The following is a 22,356-nucleotide window of genomic DNA, read 5'->3' on the forward strand; positions in this document are numbered from 1 at the left end:
CAGAACACGTTAAACAAGCAGGAGTGACAGCTGGTGGTGGAATTGTGCAAGGTGGCAGGGGAGCAGAGAACTACCCTGTCATCTCTGAAGTAATATGACAGTTCTCCTCAGGATTCAAGCTAAAGTGGCAGCTGGGGGTGGCGTAAAGAAACCAGGAAAACACAGGGAAAAACTGTATAAACTGTTCTCAGTCTATTACAAACAAGGGGACCCAAAAGCCTTCTTTTCTCCATGGGGAAGGTAGATGATCACTTTCCCTGCAGATAGGAAGAGGGCAGCAGCAACTGGTTGCCTTCACAGAAAATAGGGCCCTTTAGAGAAATGAGGACACCATTTTTATGAATAGGAAAGTCAAGTTGACATGCTGTGTGGATGCAAAGCTTTAATTAGCAAATATTTGGTTTGCCTTGAATGCAGCCAAGATCACACATGTTGCAAGTGTATTTGTTGTATTACCAATTAAAAAGCTAAAGATTTGTAAAAAATATTTTATTTACATACAATGTAACAATATTTCTTGCAAGCAGAGTATTTCTCCCAATGCCCAGCACTTACTGAAAATTATATTTTCCAACATCAGGAGATGGAGTGTGAATTTACAACTTACTGGAAGAATTACCAGTTGGTTAAATCTAGCGTCAAGTTTCTGGAGAGTAAATGTCCATTCCTAAAAACTGTGTACTGCGATTGCAGTAACAAATATTCTTGATTAAAAAAACAAAAAATCTGAAATATACAGTGGGATATACATTGCACAAAACAGACATATCATCTGAATTATAGCTAACAAAACTAATTCTCCTGTAATGAAAGTGTTAATTTGCAGCTGGGAAAATCTATACTAATACAAAAATACTTGTCCTCACTTACTAGTGAGGATGCACTGTACATATGAATTCATGCATTTATACCCAAATATGATTAAAAAAAATCTTTTGGAGGCACAATCACACTGTAAAATAGCAATATGTGCAACTAATCCCAAATTGTTCAATTTATTATTAAAAACATTTGAAAACACATTAACAAGGTAACTGCAGGTGGGTGACCACTGTGCTATACAGCATACATTAACTTAATAGGGAAAGGAGGAGGGTAAACAAAGTAAACATTCACAGATTAATGGGGGGGGAGAAGAAAAAGAAAAAGAAAAAAAAAGAAAAAGAAAAAACAACTCTTTGGCGCTCGGATGGATAGATTTCACTTTCTCGACAAAGAGAATTAATCCTTACAACCAATACTGAAAACATTTAGGTAAAATTTAAGGCACAAAAAAAAAAAAAAAAACACTATTTATATATGTACACACATACAAATCCACTAGAGAAAACATGACCTTGTTTTTTTGTAAATGCCATAGATAATTGTTCACCAAAAACTCACCAGCTAGCCCAGCCAGCGGGGACAAAATACCAATTTTGCCTTCATATGTATGAAACAGATTGAAAGTATTGAATTACTCTGTAATACTTGTGTCGAAGAGCTATACTCGCCAAATACCAAAGCAAGGTATCTCACTTAAATATACAAATGCTTTTACATCTATAACCATGCCATATGCACAAGTTTTAAAAACTGTGCAATTACTGCGGTTTTATTCTAGATTTGTTTTGATTTTTTGATTTACCGATTTATAGACTTCCATACTAACACAAAAGAGGAAACCGTTTCAATAATGTTTTACAGACCAGTCCAGGCAATAACCCAAGACTAGAACTGTGTTGTAGGCGATTTTCTTACACTGGTAGAAATATTTCAACCCAGTAGTACTCCAAAGCAAAGTTCATGCATGATGTTAATGTAGAGAATAATGTTGGCAACTGGTAGTACAAACACTGGCCCAAATTAACTGCTCTGGGTGGAAATAACATCCGTTGACTGTGGGTCACAAAATGGTCCAAAACGGCCATAAATGTCTTTTGCCCTAACTGCAAAATAGTACTTGCTGCCAGAAACAAACTGTGTTAGAGTGCATGCCATAGGAAGAGGTAATGCTTTCACTTCCCCAATTTTTTTCCACTGTGAAGGAGATGTTGCAGATGGGTCTTCATGGTAAGCATAGAGGTGGTAGCTATCTACTACAGCACAGCTACGATCTACTTCCAATACACTCCACGAAAGAACAATTCCATTTTGGCTTTGAACTCTGGCAAGTTTCAAGTGAGGTTTTTGAGGTGCAGATGTTGAAGCCGCTTCAGGAGGAAGGCGTTGGGGTTGTGGAGCCTCAGGAAGTGGTGCTGGATGGATTGGCCTTGCTTGCTCCTACAAGGAATAAAACAATTGTAAGTGCACAAAATAACTTTAAATCTACAAGTATTTCTTCAGTGGAATGACTTGTAAAATTAAATGACTAACATGGGTTTTAAACCTCACTGCCAAGTCCGTACAGCCCTAATTTCTCCCTCTCCTATAAGCTCTTGGTCACTTCAATGACCATAAGCTTACATCAGAATTGTTCAGACTCTAAACAATTATACAACTCTGATCAGCGAATTACAACCTGCTGATCAGTTAGTAACCCTAAATGTGATTGCCCCCCACCCATGCCACCACTTCCCTGTCCCCTGCCACTCCACCTCCCTTTCATCTTAAACTGACCCCCCCTCTCCTCTTCACCCCCTTCTTCCCCCCCCCAGCACTGATAAACACCCCCCATCATGAGCTGGCATCCCTCCTCTGCCACCGGCTTCAGGTACTGCATGGAGTTGGGGGGACCCAGATGCGACCCCCCCCACTGGCCAAATCACCCATGGCCGCTTCGAGCAGCCTTCCCCTCCTGCAGTTTCTCCCTGCACAGATCTTCGGGAGCGTGGCAGTGCGAGTCTGGGTGAAGCTGGGGCTTGATAAACACACGTTGATAATTGCGTGGTTGTGCAACCGCATCCCTTTTTTCCTAAAAGTAGAGCTTTCTGTTGGTAGTATTTGATAACCTCTGCAGTTATTTGCTGTGCAAAAAAAAAAAAAAAAAAAGATTAAATATAAAAATAAAACACCAATTAAAAACACCTCACACACATTTTTCTATTTTTATATTTGGGGGAAAAAAAAAAAAGTGTAAATTGATAGGCTTACGCAAAAGTTATAGCATCTACAAAGAGGGGATTTATGGCTTTTAAACTTTTATAAAAAAAAAAAAAAAGCCATAAAACCCCTCTTTTTGTAGACGCTATAACTTGCGTAAGCCTATCAATTTACACTTTTTTTTCCTCCCCCAAATATAAAAATAGAAAAATGTGTGTGGGGTGTTTTTAATTGGTGTTTTATTTTTATATTAAAATTTTTTTTTTGCACAACAAATAACTGCAGAGGTTATCAAATACTACCAACAGAAAGCTCTACTTTTAGGAAAAAAGGGATGCGGTCGCACAACCACGCAATTATCAACGTGTGTTTACCAAGCCCCAGCTTCACCCAGACTCAGGCGATCAGCGATTTTTATTGGGACTGCTTTACTACAGCAGACAAATCAGAGTCTTGAAACCTTTTTGGGACCAGTGGCATTGCCACGGCTGTGGCTTACATCACCAGGAGGGCACGAGAAGTCACGTAGCTCAAAAAGAGGTAATTTATGTTCTAGCTTGGGCAGAAAATATTCCTTGCCCATCGGCGATTTTCATTCCAGGAATAGAAAATTGCAGGCAGACTACTTGAGTCACCAACAATTATTTCCGGGGAAATGGGCTCTTCAACCCATCTTCATAGCGATATGTCAGAGATGGGGTATTCTGGACCTGGACCTGTTCACCTCCAGATTCAAACAACAAAGTCAACGAGGGATCCGTTGGAATGCGGAACATACGCATAAGGGCTCTTTCAGACAGGACGGATCCGTGATGATCCGCCCCGTGGACATCCACTTGCTCAGCGGGGATCGACAGAGGAGCAGGAAGATGACAGGTCAGTCTTTGCACACTGCGCAGGGACGGACCTGTCAGAGCGCCGGTCTCCCGGACAGCAGAGTCCGTTGTCACCCGATCTGATGACTGATGGAAAAAATAGGATTTTTTGTACTCACCGTAACATCCTTTTCTCTGTAATTCACAGACCGACACAGCTCCTCTCTTTGCCTAGTATTTCTCCTAGAGGTGAGGTATACAACCCAATGGCTAAGTTGTAATAAAACACTCAGAACTTTCAGTTCCGCCCATGGAGGTAGTCCCTTAGGTATCAACCCTCCTGCCTGCTAGCAGACCTCAGTACATCAACAAGCAGTATAAAGTAACGAAAAAGGAGGGGTGGGTGCTGTGTCAGTCGGTGAATTACAGAGAAAATGATTTTACGGTGAGTACAAAAAATCCTATTTTCTCTTATAATCACCGACCGACAAAGCTCCTCTCTTAGCCATTGGGACGTCCCCAAGAAGTGCCAAACGAGGGATGGGAAAACAGCATAAGCACTTAATCCCCCGTGGCAAGTGGGAACAAGTGAAACTTTACCTACAAAAGAACAGTGCGTGGAGAAATCCACCACAAAAGCAGGGTACCTTCAACAGGAGTGACTACTCACAACCGCACAAAAAAAAAAAAAAAATAAAAAAAAAAACTGCAGAATGTAATGCAACAGTGCATTAAAAGTACTGTGTTTTTAGGGAAAAAAAAGTAAAAGTAAAATATTGCATATTCAATTGCAACTATACAGCCGCCTGCAAAACTTTACGGCCAAAAACAGGCATCAGCCAATGCACTGATGTCTACCTTATAGAAATTGGTAAACGTGTGAACAGACGACCAGGTCGCCGGCCTACACACCTGAGTGACAGACACTTGGTGTCGGAAGGCCCAAGACATTCCGATTGCCCTTGTGGAGTGGGCCGTAACTGGAAAGAGGGGCCCCTTTAAGGCATAGGCTTGTACTACAATCTGTCTGATCCACCTGGAAACGGTGGCTGATGAGACCGCCATGCCTTTCTTGGGACGAGCTACCGAAACAAACAGCGACTGACTTCTGAAAGGGAGCAGTGGTAGACAAATACTTTCAGAGACCGAACCACACCTCCAGCATGAAGGGCCAGCTCCTTAGGGTGCTTTGGCCTAGGACAGATATGGTAACACAATGTCCTTATTAATGTGGGCGGCACAGTGGTGTAGTGGTTAGCACTCTCACCTAGCAGTAAAAAAGGTCACTGGTTCAAATCCCAACCATGACACTACCTGCCTGGAGTTTGCATGTTCTCCCTGTGCCTGCGTGGGTTTCCTCCGGGTACTCCGGTTTCCTCCCACACTCCAAAGACATGCAGGTAGGTTAATTGGCTTCTGTCTAAAATTGGCCCTAGTATACAACTGGGGATCTTGGATTGTGGCTCCTTGAGGGTAGGGACCAATGTGAGTGTGCAATGTAAAGGGATAGGGACAATTGACACTCACTCAGGTTGAACTGGATGGACTGATGTCTTTATTCAACCTTACTATGTAACGTGAAAAGCCGTGACCACCTTTGGTAGAAAGGACGGTTGCGAACACACCACCACCTTATTCTATGGAAAACCAGATAAGGAAAACCTTATAAGACAAGGCCGCCAGTTCCGAGACCCTCGTGGCCGATGTGATGGCCACTAGAAAGACCACTTTCTGAGAAAGTCAACAGGGGAAACACCCTGATATTTTTAAGCGACGTTTTTTGAAGCGCCGATAACACAAGGTTCAAATCCCATGGATGTAACGGACACACCAGAGGGACTACAACACCAATTTCTGGTCTACTCCTTGCTGAAGAAACAGCAGGATCCTGGATATGGAAAAAAATAAATAAAAAAAAAGTGCAGATGCCAACCTTTAACCTCTCAATGACCATGCCGTTAAAGCCTGCAATGGTAAAGCAGGATGGAGAATTGGACCTTGAGATAGAAGGTCCTCTCATAATAGCAGTCGCCAGGGAGCATCTGCCCCCAGACGCACCAGGTCTGCGTACCAGGGATGCTAAGGCCAATCTGGGGCCACCAGTATTACTGGGATCCCCTCGGCTTCCATTCTGCGAATCAAACGTGGTAACAGCTTCAGTGGAAGAAAGGCATAGATCAGCTGATACTGATTCCAAGGAGCCACCAGCGTGTCCGACACGTCCGCCCACAGATCTCTTGTCCTGGACACAAATCTTGGCACCCTCTGAGATGGGAGGCCAGAAGATCCACGTCTGGTGTGCCCCACCTCAGGCACAGTAACCTGAATACCTCCGGATGCAACGCCCAATCTCCTGGGTCCAGCATCTGGCGACTCAGATAGTCCGCCTGCCAGTTCTCCACTCCGGGAATGTAAATGCCCGTCAAAACCGGTACACGTCGCTCTGCCCACCGAAGTATGTGAACGACCTTCCGTGCCGTGGCTGAGTTTCTTGTCCCCCCCTGGCAATTGACTCATGCCACTGCAGTGGCGTTGTCTGACTGGACCCTGATCGGATGTCCTTGTAGTCTCATTGACCATGTGGAGAGGCACAGCCTGATCGCTCTCAGTTCGAGGCAGATTGATCGGCAACTCTGATTCTTTCGTTGACCAGAGGCCCTGAGCCGACTGAACCCCCATTACTCCACCCCAGCCGAAAAGGCTGGTGTCTGTTGTGATCACTGTCCACTTTAGGAGGTAGGAACGACTTTCCGACCTGAATCACCGGGGACCTCAGCCTCCAAATCAGTGATTCTCTGACTGATTGGCCCACCTGAATCTGACAATCCAGGGACAACTGAGATTTGTCCCATTTTAGAAAAGATCTCCTTCTGCAGGACATTGGGTAGAACTGGGCAAACGGTACAGCCTCAAAAAGGAGGACACCATGAGCCCCAGGACTCGCATGCAAAAGCGAAGTGACGACCACCTGCGGTTCATCAGCAGTCTTACCATGGATCCAAGAGTCTGCAACTTGTCTGAAGGGAGAAAAACTCTCGCTTCAATGGAGTCTAGCAGCAAGCCTAGGTACTCCAAAACGCTGAGTCGGTACAATCCCCAAGTTCTTTAGGTTCAACCGCCACCCAAATTCTCACAGAGTCTGCATGGCGGTCGCTACATCCTCCTCTAACTCTGAGGTGGAAGATGCTCTCAGGAGGAGATTGTCTAGATATGCCACGATCGCGATCCCACGTTAACATAGCAATGACAAAACCGGAGCCAAGACTTTGGTAAACTCGGGGGCTGATGTAAGACCAAAAAGGAGAGCCACAAACTGGTAGTGGGCTTCCGACTGCAAATCGCAGAAACCTCTGCTGCCACAGGCATATGGGTATGTGCAGGTACGCATCCTGGATGTCCAAGGGGGCCAGGTAGTACCCTTGGAGTGCAGCAACTACTGGGCGACTGATTCCATTCTGTACCTCTGCACCTTAAAGTGATAGAGGGCTTTTGGGTCCAAGATTGGACGCACCCCTTCCTTCTTGGAAACTACAAACATATTTGAGTAGAATCTTTGGAAACGTTCCGATTCTGGAACCAGTACAAACCTGCGACTCAGCAGATCCCTTACTGCCCCCAAGAGGGCCTCCCGGTGAGTCGGGGATACGGGTATGCTGGAAGGGATGAATCTGTTTGGCGACCAAGAGAGCAACTCTATCTTGTAGCCTGAGGAAATCAGATCGCAGGTCCATTGGTCAAAATCCGAGGGGACGACCGGGCTGCAAACTCCCGAAGGTGACCCCCCACCCGAGACATGGGTGGGGACAAACCTTTATGCGGTAGCACTTCTACTCGCAGGCTTGCGGTTCCAGGGACGTTGTTGTCCGTCCTGGGGACGTTATACCGAAGCTCCAGGCGGACAAAAAAGCCCTTGGTGAACGTAAAGAGGGCCCTTGCCTACGGCGTGTCTCCTTAACCTTCCTGGTGTGTGGGAGTAATACACTGTTACCACCGGTGGCATTTTTACTAATGCCATCCAAAGAGGCTCCAAGGAGCCGGCCGCCAAAGAAGGGAAGATTCATCAGGGCTTTTTTAGATGCCTGGTCAACAGACCAGTATTTCAACCAATTCAGGTGCCTCAGCACCACAGATGACACTGAAGCCCTAGATACAGGAGGGAAATTATCCAGGGTCGCGTCAAACATACCCAAGGCCTTGCACTAGTTGGTCTGCCAGTTTCACGCAGACAGGAAAAGCCTGACGCTCTCCCAATTCATGGTGCAAAAGTTTCGCCCACTCAGTCGGTGTCTGCGTCACAAGTGCGGATGCCAGTACTGGTCGCAGAGTGGACCCCACAACCGTAAACAAGGAATGAGTCACTGCCTCGGCCTTCCTGTGCACGGGATCCTTAAATGCAGGAGTTCCCACTACCGGGATCCTGGTTACTTATTTAACCTGGATACTGGAGGGTCCACGACCGGAGGAGCCGACCACTTCATGAGAAGGCTTTCCTCAAAGGAGTAACGCACTGCCCTGTGTCTGTGGATCAAAAACGTCTGTTGTGTGCGACCCCATTCCCTGAAAGAGAACTTGTCAAATAAGTCAGATACGGGAACAACATAGGTGAACATGCTAGCTTGCGGGACCCAAAAGGGACCGGTACATCAGCAGGGGGACCTGCTGGCTCCTGAATCTTCAGGGTATTGCGCACAACTGTGATAAGTGCTCCAACAAGCACTTTTTTGCGCCTGGACCCGGACGGGGAATCATCCTCACTGCACGAATGGTCCTGGTCAGCATCGTCTGACAAGACAGAGCAGGGGTCACCGGCCTCAGCAGGACCTGAGTAAGCGCTCTCCCCAGAGGACGGGGGGGAGCAGGACAGGGGCCACCTTATTGCACCCATCTTCCCACGCACCGCCTCCATCTAGCAATGAATGAGTTGAGGATCACCATCAGGGTGTCCATGGGCACTGCGCAGTCTGCAGGTGACCCCGTTGCCATCGCCTGGATTTTGGGGGAAGAAACACTTGTTTCGGAAGCCATGCTGACCCTATCCTGTCTGCCACCTGCTTAGGACAGTTACAGTCCCACCCTACCTGCTGCCGCTCACTGAGGGGCTCATTCCTGCCGGACTCACCACCCTGGGGAGTTCTGCGCTGTCCTCAAGTGGTGCCTGTAGTCCCTGAGTGTGCCCAGGTGCAGAGGAAACCAAAAACAGAGTTGGTGATAACCACTGGAGTGATCGCTAAAACGATCAGAAAAAATGCTCAGGCTTCAATAAAATGACCGCTCATCGTCCAGTACACAGACAGGAAACAGGGAAAAAGGCTGTGAGAGCACATGAGCCATGCTGCTGCCAGGGAAAACTGAAAACATGTTCAGGCTTCCAGAAAATGTCTGTCAGTGCCTTGAATAGGAATCACATAGAAAATGGCTGCTGAAGCCCAGACAGACAACCTGCTCTGCCCACACCTAAAATGGGCGCCAAACATAATCATGGGGCAGAAATAAAAAATCCCCTGCAAAGCCACAACGCTGCACTATTCCCAGCAGACCCTCACAGGGGCATACCATACAGGCCCCAGGACCACCGCCATTCAGCCAGCCCCCCCATGGCAGGTGAGAGCCCCTATAAAGGCACACACACACTCCCACTCAGCCACATGCAGGGAAGATCATGACGGGAGAGACGATAGGTAGGTGAGGGGGCCCCTGAATCGACCTCCCAGGGAATGCCCAGCTGCTCAGCCCCATCAGAACAGTGAGAGCTGTACTTGCCAGTCCTGAAGAGCTGGGAGACATTCCACTGTAGGCCTACTCCTGATCAGTACAGGGAAGGCTACTGGCCTCGGCATACTGTGACACAGACATCAGTATCCCGGTCATATGTATGCCTCGAAGCATAAAAGCTCACGACCACCTCTGGAGCTGAGGTATGTCGTGGCCTGCCGAGCCGTAGCTGTGACCTGCACGCACTCGATGGCCGGACTGGGGAGACTACAAGGATAAGTGAACCAGCCCGTCACCCAGCCGGCTGTTGATAGATCACAGGATCACTCATCTTGCGCAAAAAGTGAAGCTTCTGCATAAAAAACATGGACCTATGGGCCCGCAGGGTTCCTAGGTCTCCTTCACTAGGCAAAATAAAACTGAGGTCTGCTAGCAGGCAGGAGGGTTGATGCCCAAGGGACCGCCTCCATGGGCGGAACTGAAAGTTTTGAGTGTTGTATTACAACTTTGCCTAGTATTTCTCCTAGAGGTGAGGTATACAGCCCAATGGCTAAGAGGAACTGTGTCAGTCGGTGAATATAAGAGAAAGTAGGTTTTTCCTCCGTCACTTTTTCGGATGGGAGCGGGTCAGATGTCAGCGGACTTCTACCGCTGACATTCGATGCTCCATAGACCTCTATGGAGCATCCGCTCAGGTCCGCCTAAAAAAACAAAAAAAAAAAAAACTGACAGGCGAACCTGAACGTATTGGTCATGTGAAAGAGGCCTTAGTCTTCCCATGGGATCAGTTTTCACTGATCTATGCATTTCCTCCAGTTCTGCTACTTCCGCATCTTCTTTGCAGGATCAAACAGGAACGAAAGGAGGTTATTCTGGTGGCCCCAGCGTGGCCCAGAAGAGCTTGGTTTGCTGAGATCATAAAGATGGTGGTAGGAGTCCCTTGGACTCTGCCATTATGGCCAGACCTTCTCACACAAGGTCCGGTATACCTTACGGACGCTAAATTTAATGGTTTGACAATTGAAACCCACATTCTAAAAAGGATCGTGGGTTATCTCCTTAAGTAGTGTCTACTTTGATTATTGCCAGGAAGCAGTCTTCCAGAATTATTTACTATGGAGTCTGGAAAGCATGTTTCTTGGTGTGGATCCAGGGGTTGGCACCCCAGGAAGTATGTCATGTCATAGGTAGGATCCATGATTTCCTGCAAATGGGATTAGAAATTAAGCTGGCCTTGAGTACTATCAAGGGCCAGATCTCAGCCTTGTCAGTGTTTTTTCAATGGCCTCTTGCTACCCCCTGTATAACGCTACGAACCAGAGAGTGGGAAACACAGATTAATCCCCCTATCAAGGCACCTATAAATCCTTGGGAGCTAAATTTGGTTTCATCGGCTTTGCAGTCATCTTTTTGAGCCTTTACGGGGAAATTCCCTTGGTTCTTTTGACAAGATCATTTTTTTGGTTGCCATTTCTTCTGCTAGAAGAGTATCGGAAATAGCGGCTCTATCTTGTAAAGACCCATATTTGATCATGCATAAGGATAAGGTGGTTTTGAGTAATCCTGAATGCCTACAAAAAGTGGCGACAGGTTTTCATTTAAACCAGGATATTATTCTTCCTTTTTTCCCCAGAGGCTCAATCTAGGGAAGAGAAGGCACTACATTCCCTTGATGTAAGAGCGATCAGAGTCTATTTAAAGGCTCAAGTTCGCAAAACAGATGTTTTGTTTGTACTGCCAGGAGGTCCAAAAAGGGGACAGGCAGCATCAAAATCTACCATTTCCACCAGTTCCAGTTCCTCCCCAGCGGCCGGAGCCATCGGACACGCAATCGGTGCTCCCGATCGAGCGGGAGCACCGGTAACAGCGGCGGGCGGCGGCGGGAGGGGGGGACATTTTTAGCCGCATCGGTTGTTATGGCTGGATAGCCAATCGCCCGCTGTAAAAGACGGTACCGGGATGATGCCTGCAGGTGCGGGCATCATCCCGGTATACCCCCCGGAAGCCGAGTACGCATATCTGCGTACGCTCGGCGGGAAGGGGTTAATCCTGCCTGTGCCCTCGTGCTAGCATAGTCCGTTTTTACTGTCATCCCGATGAAGATACAGCAGAAGCACAGTGCTGGGGAAAGGAAAGGGGGGACATTATGCTGCATGGTCTGATGGCATTCCATTGCAGAAGCCAGTGACGTCTTTTTAGATCATCGCATAGATGCCCCAACACTGGGTATACCCAATGGCAGGTGTGTGCATTACTGTGGAAGTAACAGTGATCACCTGACCTGCCCTATTTGAGTAGGATAATGCTTAAAGGAAGTGTTTATTCCTCAAGATGTTCTATCGTGCTGAGGTCAGGACTCTGTGTAGGCCAGTCAAGTTCTTCCACCCCAAATTTGCAAATCCATGTCTATGGATCTTGCTTTGTGCACACTCATGTTGGAACAGGAAGGGACCATCCCCAATCTGTTCCCACAAAGCTGGGAGCATTAAATTTTTCAAAATGTCTTGGTGTACAGGCACCTTAAGAGTTCCCTTCACTGGCACCAAGCCCAACCCCTTAAAAACAAGCCCAAACCATAATTCCCCCTCCAAATGATTTGGACCAGTGCACAAAGCAAGGTCCATAAAGCCATGAATGAGCACGTTTGGGGTGGAGGAACTTAAGTCCTGACCTCAACCCGATAGAATACCTTTGGGATGAATTAGAGTGGAGACTGCGAGCCAGGCCTTTTGTCCAACATCAGTGCCTGACCTCACAAATGCCATTCCAATAGAGACACTCCTAAACATTGTGGACAGCCTTCCCAGAAGAGTTGATGCGGGTATAGCTGCAAAAGGGCAGGCCAACTCAAAAAAAAATAAAAAATTACATACATACATATACACACACATACACACAGTGCCTTGCGAAAGTGTTCGGCCCCCTGGAACTTTTCAACCTTTTGCCACATTTCAGGCTTCAAACAAAGATATAAAATTTTATTTTGTGAAGAATCACCAACAAGTGGGACACAATTGTGAAGTGGAACAAAATCTATTGGATATTTTAAACTTTATTAGCAAATAAAAAACTGAAAAAGTGGTGTGTGCAAAATTATTCGGCCCCTTTAAGTGCAGCAAACTCACTCCAGAACTTCAGCAAGGATCTCTGAATGATCCAATGTTGTCCTAAATGACTGATGGTGATAAATAGAATACACCTGTGTGTAATCAAGTCTCTGTATAAATGCACCTGCTCTGTGATAGTCTCAGGGTATTGTTGAAAGCGCAGAGAGCATCATGAAGACCAAGGAACACACCAGGCAAGTCCGTAATACTGTTGTGGAGAAGTTTAAAGCCGGATTTGGATACAAAAAGATTTCCCAAGCTTTAAACACCCCAAGGAGCACTGTGCAAGCAATCATTTTGAAATGGGAGTATCAGACCACCGCAAATCTACCAAGACCTGGCCGTCCCTCTAAACTTTCAGCTCAGACAAGGAGAAGACTGATCAGAGATGCAGCCAAGAGGCCCATGATCACTCTGGATGAACTGCAGAGAACTACAGCTGAGGTGGGAGAGTCTGTCCATAGGACAACAATCAGTCGTACACTGCACAAATCTGGCCTTTATGGAAGAGTGGCAAGAAGAAAGCCATTTCTCAAACATATCCATAAAGTCCCGTCTAAAGTTTGCCACAAGCCACCTGGGAGACACACCAAACATGTGGAAGAAGGTGCTCTAGTCAGATGAAACCAAAATCGAACTTTTTGCCCACAATGCAAAACGATATGTTTGGCGTAAAAGCAACAGCTCATCACCCTCAACACACCATCCCCACTGTCAAACATGGTGGTGGCAGCATTATGGTTTTGGACCATTCTGGATGAAAACCTGTTGGAGTCTGCAAAAGACCTGAAACTGGGACGGAGATTTATCTTCCAACAAGACAATGATCCCAAACATACAGCAAAATCTACAAAGGAATGGTTCACAAATAAACGTATCCAGGTGTTAGAATGGCCAAGTCAAAGTCCAGACCTGAATCCAATCGAGAATCTGTGGAAAGAGCTGAAAACTGCTGTTCACAAACGCTCTCCATCCAACCTCACTGAGCTCGAGCTGTTTTGCAAGGAAGAATGGGCAAGAATTTCAGTCTCTCGATGTGCAAAACTGATAGAGACATACCCCAAGTGACTTGCAGCTGTAATTGCAGCAAAAGGTGGCTCTACAAAGTATTAACGCAAGGGGGCCGAATAATTTTGCACGCCCCACTTTTCGTTTTTTTATTAGTTAAACAAGTTTCAAAAATCCAATAGATTTCGTTCCACTTCACAATTGTGTCCCACTTGTTGGTGATCCTTCACAAAAAATAAAATTTTTACATCTATGTTTGAAGCCTGAAATGTGGCAAAAGGTTGAAAAGTTCAAGGGGGCCGAATACTTTCGCAAGGCACATACATATACGCACACACACAGTGCAGGGAAAGTATTTCATCTCCTGCTGATTTTGTACTGGTATGTTTGCCCACGGACAAAGAAATGATCAGTCTAATTTTAATGGTAGGTTTATTTTAACAGTAAGACAGAACAAAAAATTTCAGAAAATCGATTTGCATTTTAATGCACAAAATAAGTATTTGATCCCCTTGTAAAGGGAGTGGGCCCAAACTCAGCTTGTTACATGTATACGTCACCTGTCCAAGGGAGAAATCAGATTATGAACGCTTCACCATGGCCAAGATCAAAGAGCTGTCCAAGGATGTCAGGGACCCGATTGTAGACTCACACAAGGCTGTAATGGGCTACAAGATCCCTCCCTGCACACTAATATACATATATATATATATATACACACACACACACACACACTGTATGTATGTATGTATGTATGTATGTATATGTATGTGTATGTGTATATATATATATATATATATATATATATATATATATATATATATATATATATATATATATATATATATATATATATATATATATATAAACACATATATACACACACACTGAGTTTTTTATTCATCTGCTTATTCATGATCATGCGACTGAAATCGGAAAAATCCATTATTATAATTGGCAGATTAGGCCCCAAAGGGTTAAATGATCGAGTACACAGAGGCTTTATATTGAATCTTTGTATCGATATCCAAAGTTTAGACAGAGGGGCTCTCCTCTGAAACACGTTGGCATTGTAACTATCTACTGGTTATCAGTGCACTCCATAGCACAGTGGTGACCAAGCATTCATACACAGCTCTGCAGCTGGTTCCAAGACAGTAAAGCTGGCCATAGACTTCAAATTTTTGGCTGGTTCAGCAGGATGACCCTGTCCTACCAATCTGGTCACTGGTTCCTATACAGGATCCAGGTTTCACCCATCACTGAACATACCCCTGAAGAGGTTGTCGCAGTTATATAGCAATGGACCATGGTCCTAGACCTGTATATTCCCTGTGGCCAACGATTAGGGGTGCAAGGGATCGCCACCGATCCGTGATGCAAATGGGCCATCCCGTTCGGATCGGCACATGCCGCGCTCTGTGGAGCACTCCGGGGTCTCAGCCTTAGAAAAGGCTGCGGTTTGGCCTAGTTCCGGAGCGGCGGCCATCTTAGTGCACCCATTGGCGTTTACAATGTGATTGCTCTGTCAAATGACGGAGCAATCACTTGTAAACAAACCGGCGTAATGACGCAGGTTCATCGCTCCCCTCTGTGTACTGATCTGTATAGTGGAGGGGAGAGATCGGATGGAAGCAGTGCTGTGGGCTAGATCTGTAGTGCCCGTAACACTGCTCTGACAATTGCAGTCACAGCCATCCCTCCATACTCTGCAACACTCTGCCAATACCCTGCAACACTCAGCAATACCCAGCCATGCACAGCCATTACAGTGGGGAGATGACGTGGATATTACAGTTAGAGGTCGACCGATATGGGTTTTTCTCTGGTCGATGCCGATATTTAGAAATCATGGCGGCCGAAAGCCGATATATGATGCCGATTTTTTTGGGCCAATATGTTAGGCCGATTTTATTTAATTTTTTTCCTTTTTTATTTATTATTATTTTTTTTAATCCCCCTTGATCTAACACACCTTTCCCACTGGGGAGTTTTTCAGGCGCTTTTGGGCTAAAAATAGCGCCTGTAAAGTGCCTGCAAAATTGCTCCCCTGCAGTCTGTGTGAAAGACAGAGTGCTTTCACACTGAGGTGATGCGCTGGCAGGATCTTAAAAAAAAAAAAAGTCCTGCAAGCAGCAGGTTTGGAGTGGTGTATACCGCTCCTCCACCACTCCTGCCCATTGATATGAATGGGCACCACTGCCGAAGCGCATGCAATGCTTCACGGGCGCATTTAACCTCTTCCTTGGCCGCTAGCTGGGTTATATGTGCCCCACTAGCAGCCAAATAGCACCGCTATATGATGGTAAAGAGCCGCTAAAACTTGCGTTTTACCATCAACGCCTGCCCGCTCCTGTGTGAAAGCAGCCTTCATAAGTGATACAGAAAATTTCTTACATTTAAACATTTATTAAACAAAAACCTCCAATCAGTTTACTTGTATGTATGATTTAGATAAAAAAAAAAACCTATATATTAAATAAAAACAGGTAGTCAAAACTTTTGGACGAAAAAAACAAAACAAAAAACGGGCTAACTTTACTGTTTTTATTTTATTTTTATTTTTGAAATGGTGTATTTTTTTCCCAAAAAAATGCATTTGAAAGACCTCTGTGCAAATGCCGTGTGACATAAAATATTGCAACAACCGCTATTTTATTCCCTAGGATCTCTGCTAAAAAAATATAATTTTTGGGGGGTCCAAGTGATTTTCTGGCAGAAAATACAGGATTTTTACTTGTAAGCAACAAGTGTCAGAAAAGATTTAATCTTTAAATGGTTAAACTGAGAACGTCTACACACAGATGTATGCATCAAGTGTAAACATTGCATCTTTTTGCTCTTTTCTTGGCAGACTGCCCAGAGAGGAGGAAAGTCGTTTCTATGACAACTCAGGCAACTTACACTGACTTCTATTACAGAAGTCATTTCAAAGTCCCACTGTAGTTCTAAATCGGCTTTTTATCAGCTCAATCAGCCGATGCCGATTAAAAAAACTGCAAATATCGGCCGATATATCGGCCGACCTCTAATTACAGTGGGGGAGATGTACATTACAGTGGGGAGATGACATGGATATTAAACTGGGGACTATATGGTGGTGGAATTTTCACAGGTTGTTGCAAATTCAATTATTTGCTGATGCAAAAAATTATCCGATCTGTGACTCTGATCAGAGGAACGATCCGATACTTTGATCCGCTGCACCTCTACCAATGATGCGTATTGCACCATGCCAAAATGAGTGGCAAAGCAGGAACCAGTGCATGAAGAAACACTACAGGTCGCCCCCACTGTTACACTGCTTCTACTGTTGTATTAGACAATGAAGTGTTGATTAACCGCTTGCCGACCAACACACACAGATGTACGTTGGCAAAATGGCACAGGCAGGCAAATGGGTGTACCCACAAGTCTCTTTAAATTTGCCACCTATCGGGAGTGTGCCCGTGGGTCCCAGGAACTCTATGTTTACTGGCAGCCCGCGATTGTGGTGTGCAGAGGTAGAATGGGGAGATGCCCATGTAAACAAGGCATTTCCCCATTCTGCCTAGAGACATGACAGGGATCTCCTACTCCCTGTCATGGGGAGCAGTGATCGCTGTCATGTCAGTGGTAGCCCATCCCCCTTACAGTTAGAATCACTCCCTAGGACACACTTAACCCCTTGATCACCCCCTAGGGTTTAACCCCTTCCCTGCCAGTGAAATTTACACAGTAATCAGTGCATTTTTATAGCACTGATCACTGTATAAATGACAATGGTCCCAAAATAGTGTCTAAAGTGTCCGATGTGTCCACCATAATGTCGCAGTCACAATAAAAATCAGATTGCTGCCATTACAAAAAAAAAAACAAAAAAAACAAAAAAAAAAAAAAAAAACGCAGAGGTGATCAAATACCACCAAAAGAAAGCCATTTGCGGGAAAAAAAAATAAAATAAAGGACGTCAATTTTGTTTAGGTACAACATTGTGTGACCATACAATCGTCAGCTAAATCGACGCAGTGCCAAATCGCAAAAATTGCTCTGGTCAGGAAGAGGGTAAAATCTTCCGGGGCTGAAGTGGTTAAAGAGCTGATTGGGGAAGCCAAAGTAAAATAAACTAGGGAAGCCTAGAGTGATTCCTCCATAAAAGGGAGAGGATGTCCATTACCTTAGGACACTAGCAAAAAAGAAATAAAACATTTCCCCCACTTTCAGTGATAATGATCACCAGGGCAAAGAAGTTGAATCTCCCTAAAAAGGGACACATATGGTAATAAAACCCACTAGGTGTTCTAATCTCCCTCTACCATCTTAAACACAGGTTTGCCTTCAGTTATAGTTTAACCACTTCCCGACCGCCGCACGACGATGTACGTCGACAGAATGGCACGGGCAGGCATAAGGGCTTACATGTACGTCCTTGCCTTCCCACGGGTCGGGGGCCCGATCGGGCCCCCGCGGCGGTCGGTATTCGTTCGGGAGCGATCCCGGATGAGGGGACGGCCATTCATTCATGGCCACCCCCTCGCGATCGCTCCCGACGAATGAAAATCCTCCGTGACATCACTTCCTCTCCTGTAATGTAAACACAGGAGAGGAAGTGATGTAATCTCTCCTCAGTGTTGGTATTTTTCGTTCCGACACCGAGGAGAGAGGATCGGTGAGTTGCACCAACACGACACTACACAGTAGAACATGCCAGGCACACTCACACCCCCCCAATTACCCCTGCCCCCCAGTCACAGTGACACCAATGTCATTTTTTTTTTTTGCATTGGTGTCATTTGTGACTGTAATAACTGTTAGGGCAGTTAGGGTTAGCCCCCTTTAGTTCTAATGTACCCCCCTAACCCCCCCAATAAAGGTTTAACCCCGTGATCACCCCCCGTCGCCAGTGTCACTAAGGCTGGGTTCACATTGCAGCGGTTTATGAGAACGAATGTGATTCGCACCGCACTGCAGTGCAAATCACATCCGATCTCTGTGCGATTCGAGTTCAGCCATACAGATAGTATGGCTGAATTCGCATCGCACCCGCCGCAAATTCGCACGGGACCCTTTTTTTTGGCCTGCAGCAGAATCGGATCGCATGGGTGTTCACACCATGTGATCCGAGTTTTCAGATCGCACTGCGATATGCGAACTGATCTGGGGGTGTCATTAACATTTCACTGACACTCCCAGCAGTTCGCATAGGGCAGTGTGAACTGCCGCCGGGAGGCATGCGATGCGGGAACCCGCCGCGGATTCGTGGCGTTCCCGCATCGCTCCAGTGTGAACCCAGCCTAATAAGCGATCGTTTTTCTGATCGCTGTATTAGTGTCACAGGTGACGCTAGTTAGGCAGGTAGGTATTTAGGTTCGCCGCAGCTTTTTATAGCGCCAGGGACCCCCATATACTACCGCATAAAGCCCCATGATTGCCCCCTAGTTAACCCTTTCACCAGTGATCACCATATAACTGTTACAGGTGACGCTGGTTGGTTAGTTATTTTTTTATAGTTTCAGGGCACCCGCCATTTATTACCTAGTCTCACTAGTGTACCCCTAAATTTAGGGGTGTCTACTTTCCAAAATGGGGTCATTTGGGGGGGGGGGGGGGGGGGGGTTTGTGCCATCTTGGCATTTTATGGCCCTCAAAACTGTAACGCCCTTAGAAAGCCTGAAGGCGGTGCTTGGTTTTCGGTGCCCCGTATGCGGCTAGGCTCCCAAAAAGTCCCACATATGTGGTATCCCCGTACTCAGGAGAAGCAGCAGAATTGGGGTGTCATTTCACATATGCCCATGGCATGCGTGAGCAATATATCATTTAGTGACAACTTTGTGAAAAAAAAAAAAAAAGTTTGTAATTTTCCCGCAACTTGTGGCAAAATATAAAATATTCCATGGACTCAACATGCCTCTCAGCAAATAGCTTGGGGTGTCTACTTTCTAAAATGGGGTCATTTGTGGGGGTTTTGTGCCATCTTGGCATTTTATGGCCTTCAAAACTGTAATAGGTAGTGAGGAGTGAAGTCAAATATTTACGCCCTTAGAAAACCTGAAGGCGGTTCTTGGTTTTCGGGGCCCCGTACGCGGCTAGGCTCCCAAAAAGTCCCACATATGTGGTATCCCCGTACTCAGGAGAAGCAGCAGAATTTATTTTGGGGTGTCATTTCACATATGCCCATAGCATGTGTGAGCAATATATCATTTAGTGACAACTTTGTGAAAAAAAAAAAAATAATTTGTTTATCATTATTCAATCGCTTGAGGCAAAAAAATAAAATATTCAATGGGCTCAACATGCCACTTATCAATTTCCTTAGGGGGTCTACTTTCCAAAATGGGGTCATTTGGGGGGGTTTTGTACTGCCCTGCCATTTTAGCACCTCAAGAAATGAGATAGGCAGTCGTAAACTAAAAGCTGCGTAAATTCCAGAAAACGTACCTTAGTTTGTAGATGTGACAACTTTTGCGCAAACCAATAAATATACAATTATTGACTTTTTTTTATCAAAGACATGTGGCTGAATATATTTTGGCCTAAATGTATGACTAAAATTGAGTTTATTGGATTTTTCTAACAAAAAGTAGAAAATATCATTTTTTTTCAAAATTTGCGGTCTTTTTACGTTTATATTGCAAAAAATAAAAATCGCAGAGGCAATCAAATACCATCAAAAGAAAGCTCTATTTGTGGGAAGAAAAGGACGCAAATTTTGTTTGGGTACAACATTGCATGACCGCGCAATTACCAGTTAAAGCAGCGCAGTGCCAAATTGTAAAAAGACCTCTGGTCATTTACAAGCAAAATGGTCCGGTCTGAAAGTGGTTAAAATGTGCAGAAGAAATGTACTATTAATATGTGGTGGTTCAAAAAGGTGACTTTCACAAGAGTGCTTCTCAAAACAGTGTTAGAAAAAAATCCTGTGCAGGTTTTATATAACTGGAGGATATAGTTTATTTTTTTAATTTAATCTCATGACAGTCAATCATTCTGAATAGCCAGAAAACCTTCAATGTGTACAGATCAAGGGATAGTTTTACTAGCTTTGGGGCACAGCATTGGTCTTATTTGAAAAATAGCAGACATTACAGCCAAGCTGTTTTTACACTTACTTGTGGGGGACGATGATGAACTGTGAGCTGTGGTGCAGAGCCCATAGGCACTCCATTATTTACAACATATGCAGCGGTTTGTGGCATTCTTACAGAAACACCTAGAATATAGATATATATATATATGTATTAAAAAAAAAAAAAAAAAAAAAAAAACACACCACACAAATCTTGACTATAAGTTACTAAACAAAAATCAGACAAATCAAAATGCTGTTCCCATGGCCTCCTTTGTATAGTGGTTGTTTAATAAGCCATCTGATACTTGTAGTTGCTGTAGGGTGTTAAATTTGAAAGCAAATTTTAAACAGTTAAAATCGTTTTATCAACAAATTTTTTGTCACTCCACCACATTATCAATTTGAGTGGTAAATAGTTGGCTTAGCTAAAGCCCTTCTATAGTGTAAGCTAAACGCCTATAATTTTAGGCAACACAGCTAAGTCTCTTAATCTCCCCAAGTAGCTCAAGTCTTAGAAACTTCAAGAACTTTTTCCAAAAAACGGTCTGTTCACCTCAATTATGTACATGGAGGCAGGACAAAAAAATAAATAGGATTTTTAAAACAGCTTACTTTTAAAATCCTTTTCTTGGAGTACATCATAGGACACAGAGCCTCAAGTATTACTTGATGGGTTATGGGCCTACCTTCAGGTGTTGACACTGGTATAACTAATACATGAATTTGCCTCCCTATATAATCCCTTCTCCTTCCAGGAGTACCTCCGTTTTTGTAGCCAAGCAATATACTTGTACCCCATAAAACAGAGGGGCGGGAGCTCTGTGTCCTATGATGTACTCCAAGAAAAAGGATTTTACATGCAAGCCGTTTTAAAAGTCCTATTTTTTTATCGTACATCATAGGACACAGAGCCTCAAGTATTTACTTGATAGGACGTCCCATATCAATGCTACTTGAGGGGAGGGAGACAATCTGTAGGGCACCCCCAAACATTGACCTATACTGCTGCTTGCAGCACACTGCGCCTGAAGGAGATATCCTCATTCGCTCTTACACACACTTGATAACATTTTGTGAATGTATGCACTGAAGACCAAGTCATGGCCTTGCAGATCTGAGCCATGGAGGCCTGGTGACGCATTGCCCAAGAAGCACCAACTGCTCTGGTAGAGTGTGCCTTAACCTGAAAAGGGGGAATCTTACACTTTAAAATCTTAAGTTTGAATTATAACTTGCCGAATCCACTTAGCGACAGTGGATCTGGACACTGCCTGTCCTTTCTTAGGACCCTCTGGCAGAATAAATAAGACGTCAGTCCAACGAACCTGTGCAGTTTTCTTTAAATAGATTTTCATTGCTCTCACTACATCAAGACAATGTAGGGACTCTTCTTCCCTGGAACATAGTTTTGGGAAAAATATCTTCATTCAAAATGAAAGTCTGAAATCACTTTTGGCAAAAAGCCTAGACGAGGGCGCAACACCACTCTGTCCTCAATCAAATATGGCTCTTTAGAAGAAAGAGCAGTCAATTGAGATACCCTCCTTGCTGAGGATATAGCAACCAAAATACCAGCTTCCTTGTCAAAAGGGCTAAAGGAATATGCTGCATCAGTTCAACTGACTGTTTTTGTAACACAGACAAA

General features: G+C 44.9%; 1 protein-coding gene across 3 annotated transcripts in view; it reads right to left on the bottom strand.

Annotated features, from left to right (window-relative positions):
* Positions 1-474: 474 nt before the first annotated feature.
* Positions 475-22,356, bottom strand: part of ATF7IP (activating transcription factor 7 interacting protein) — a 181,062-nt gene continuing 159,180 nt past the window's right edge. For all 3 annotated transcript variants that reach the window (XM_077452506.1, XM_077452504.1, XM_077452505.1), the window contains exons 15-16: positions 20,752-20,852; positions 475-2,262 (exon numbers count right to left, since the gene is read on the bottom strand). In XM_077452506.1, coding sequence (XP_077308632.1) covers positions 1,846-2,262; positions 20,752-20,852 — 518 coding nt within the window. In that variant the 3' untranslated portion in view covers positions 475-1,845. The remainder of the gene's footprint in view (positions 2,263-20,751; positions 20,853-22,356) is intronic.

Source organism: Lithobates pipiens, unplaced genomic scaffold (assembly GCF_037356315.1).
Source record: "Lithobates pipiens isolate NorthernLeopardFrog02 unplaced genomic scaffold, aLitPip1_a1.2 Scaffold_23, whole genome shotgun sequence".
Taxonomy (NCBI): domain Eukaryota; kingdom Metazoa; phylum Chordata; class Amphibia; order Anura; family Ranidae; genus Lithobates; species Lithobates pipiens.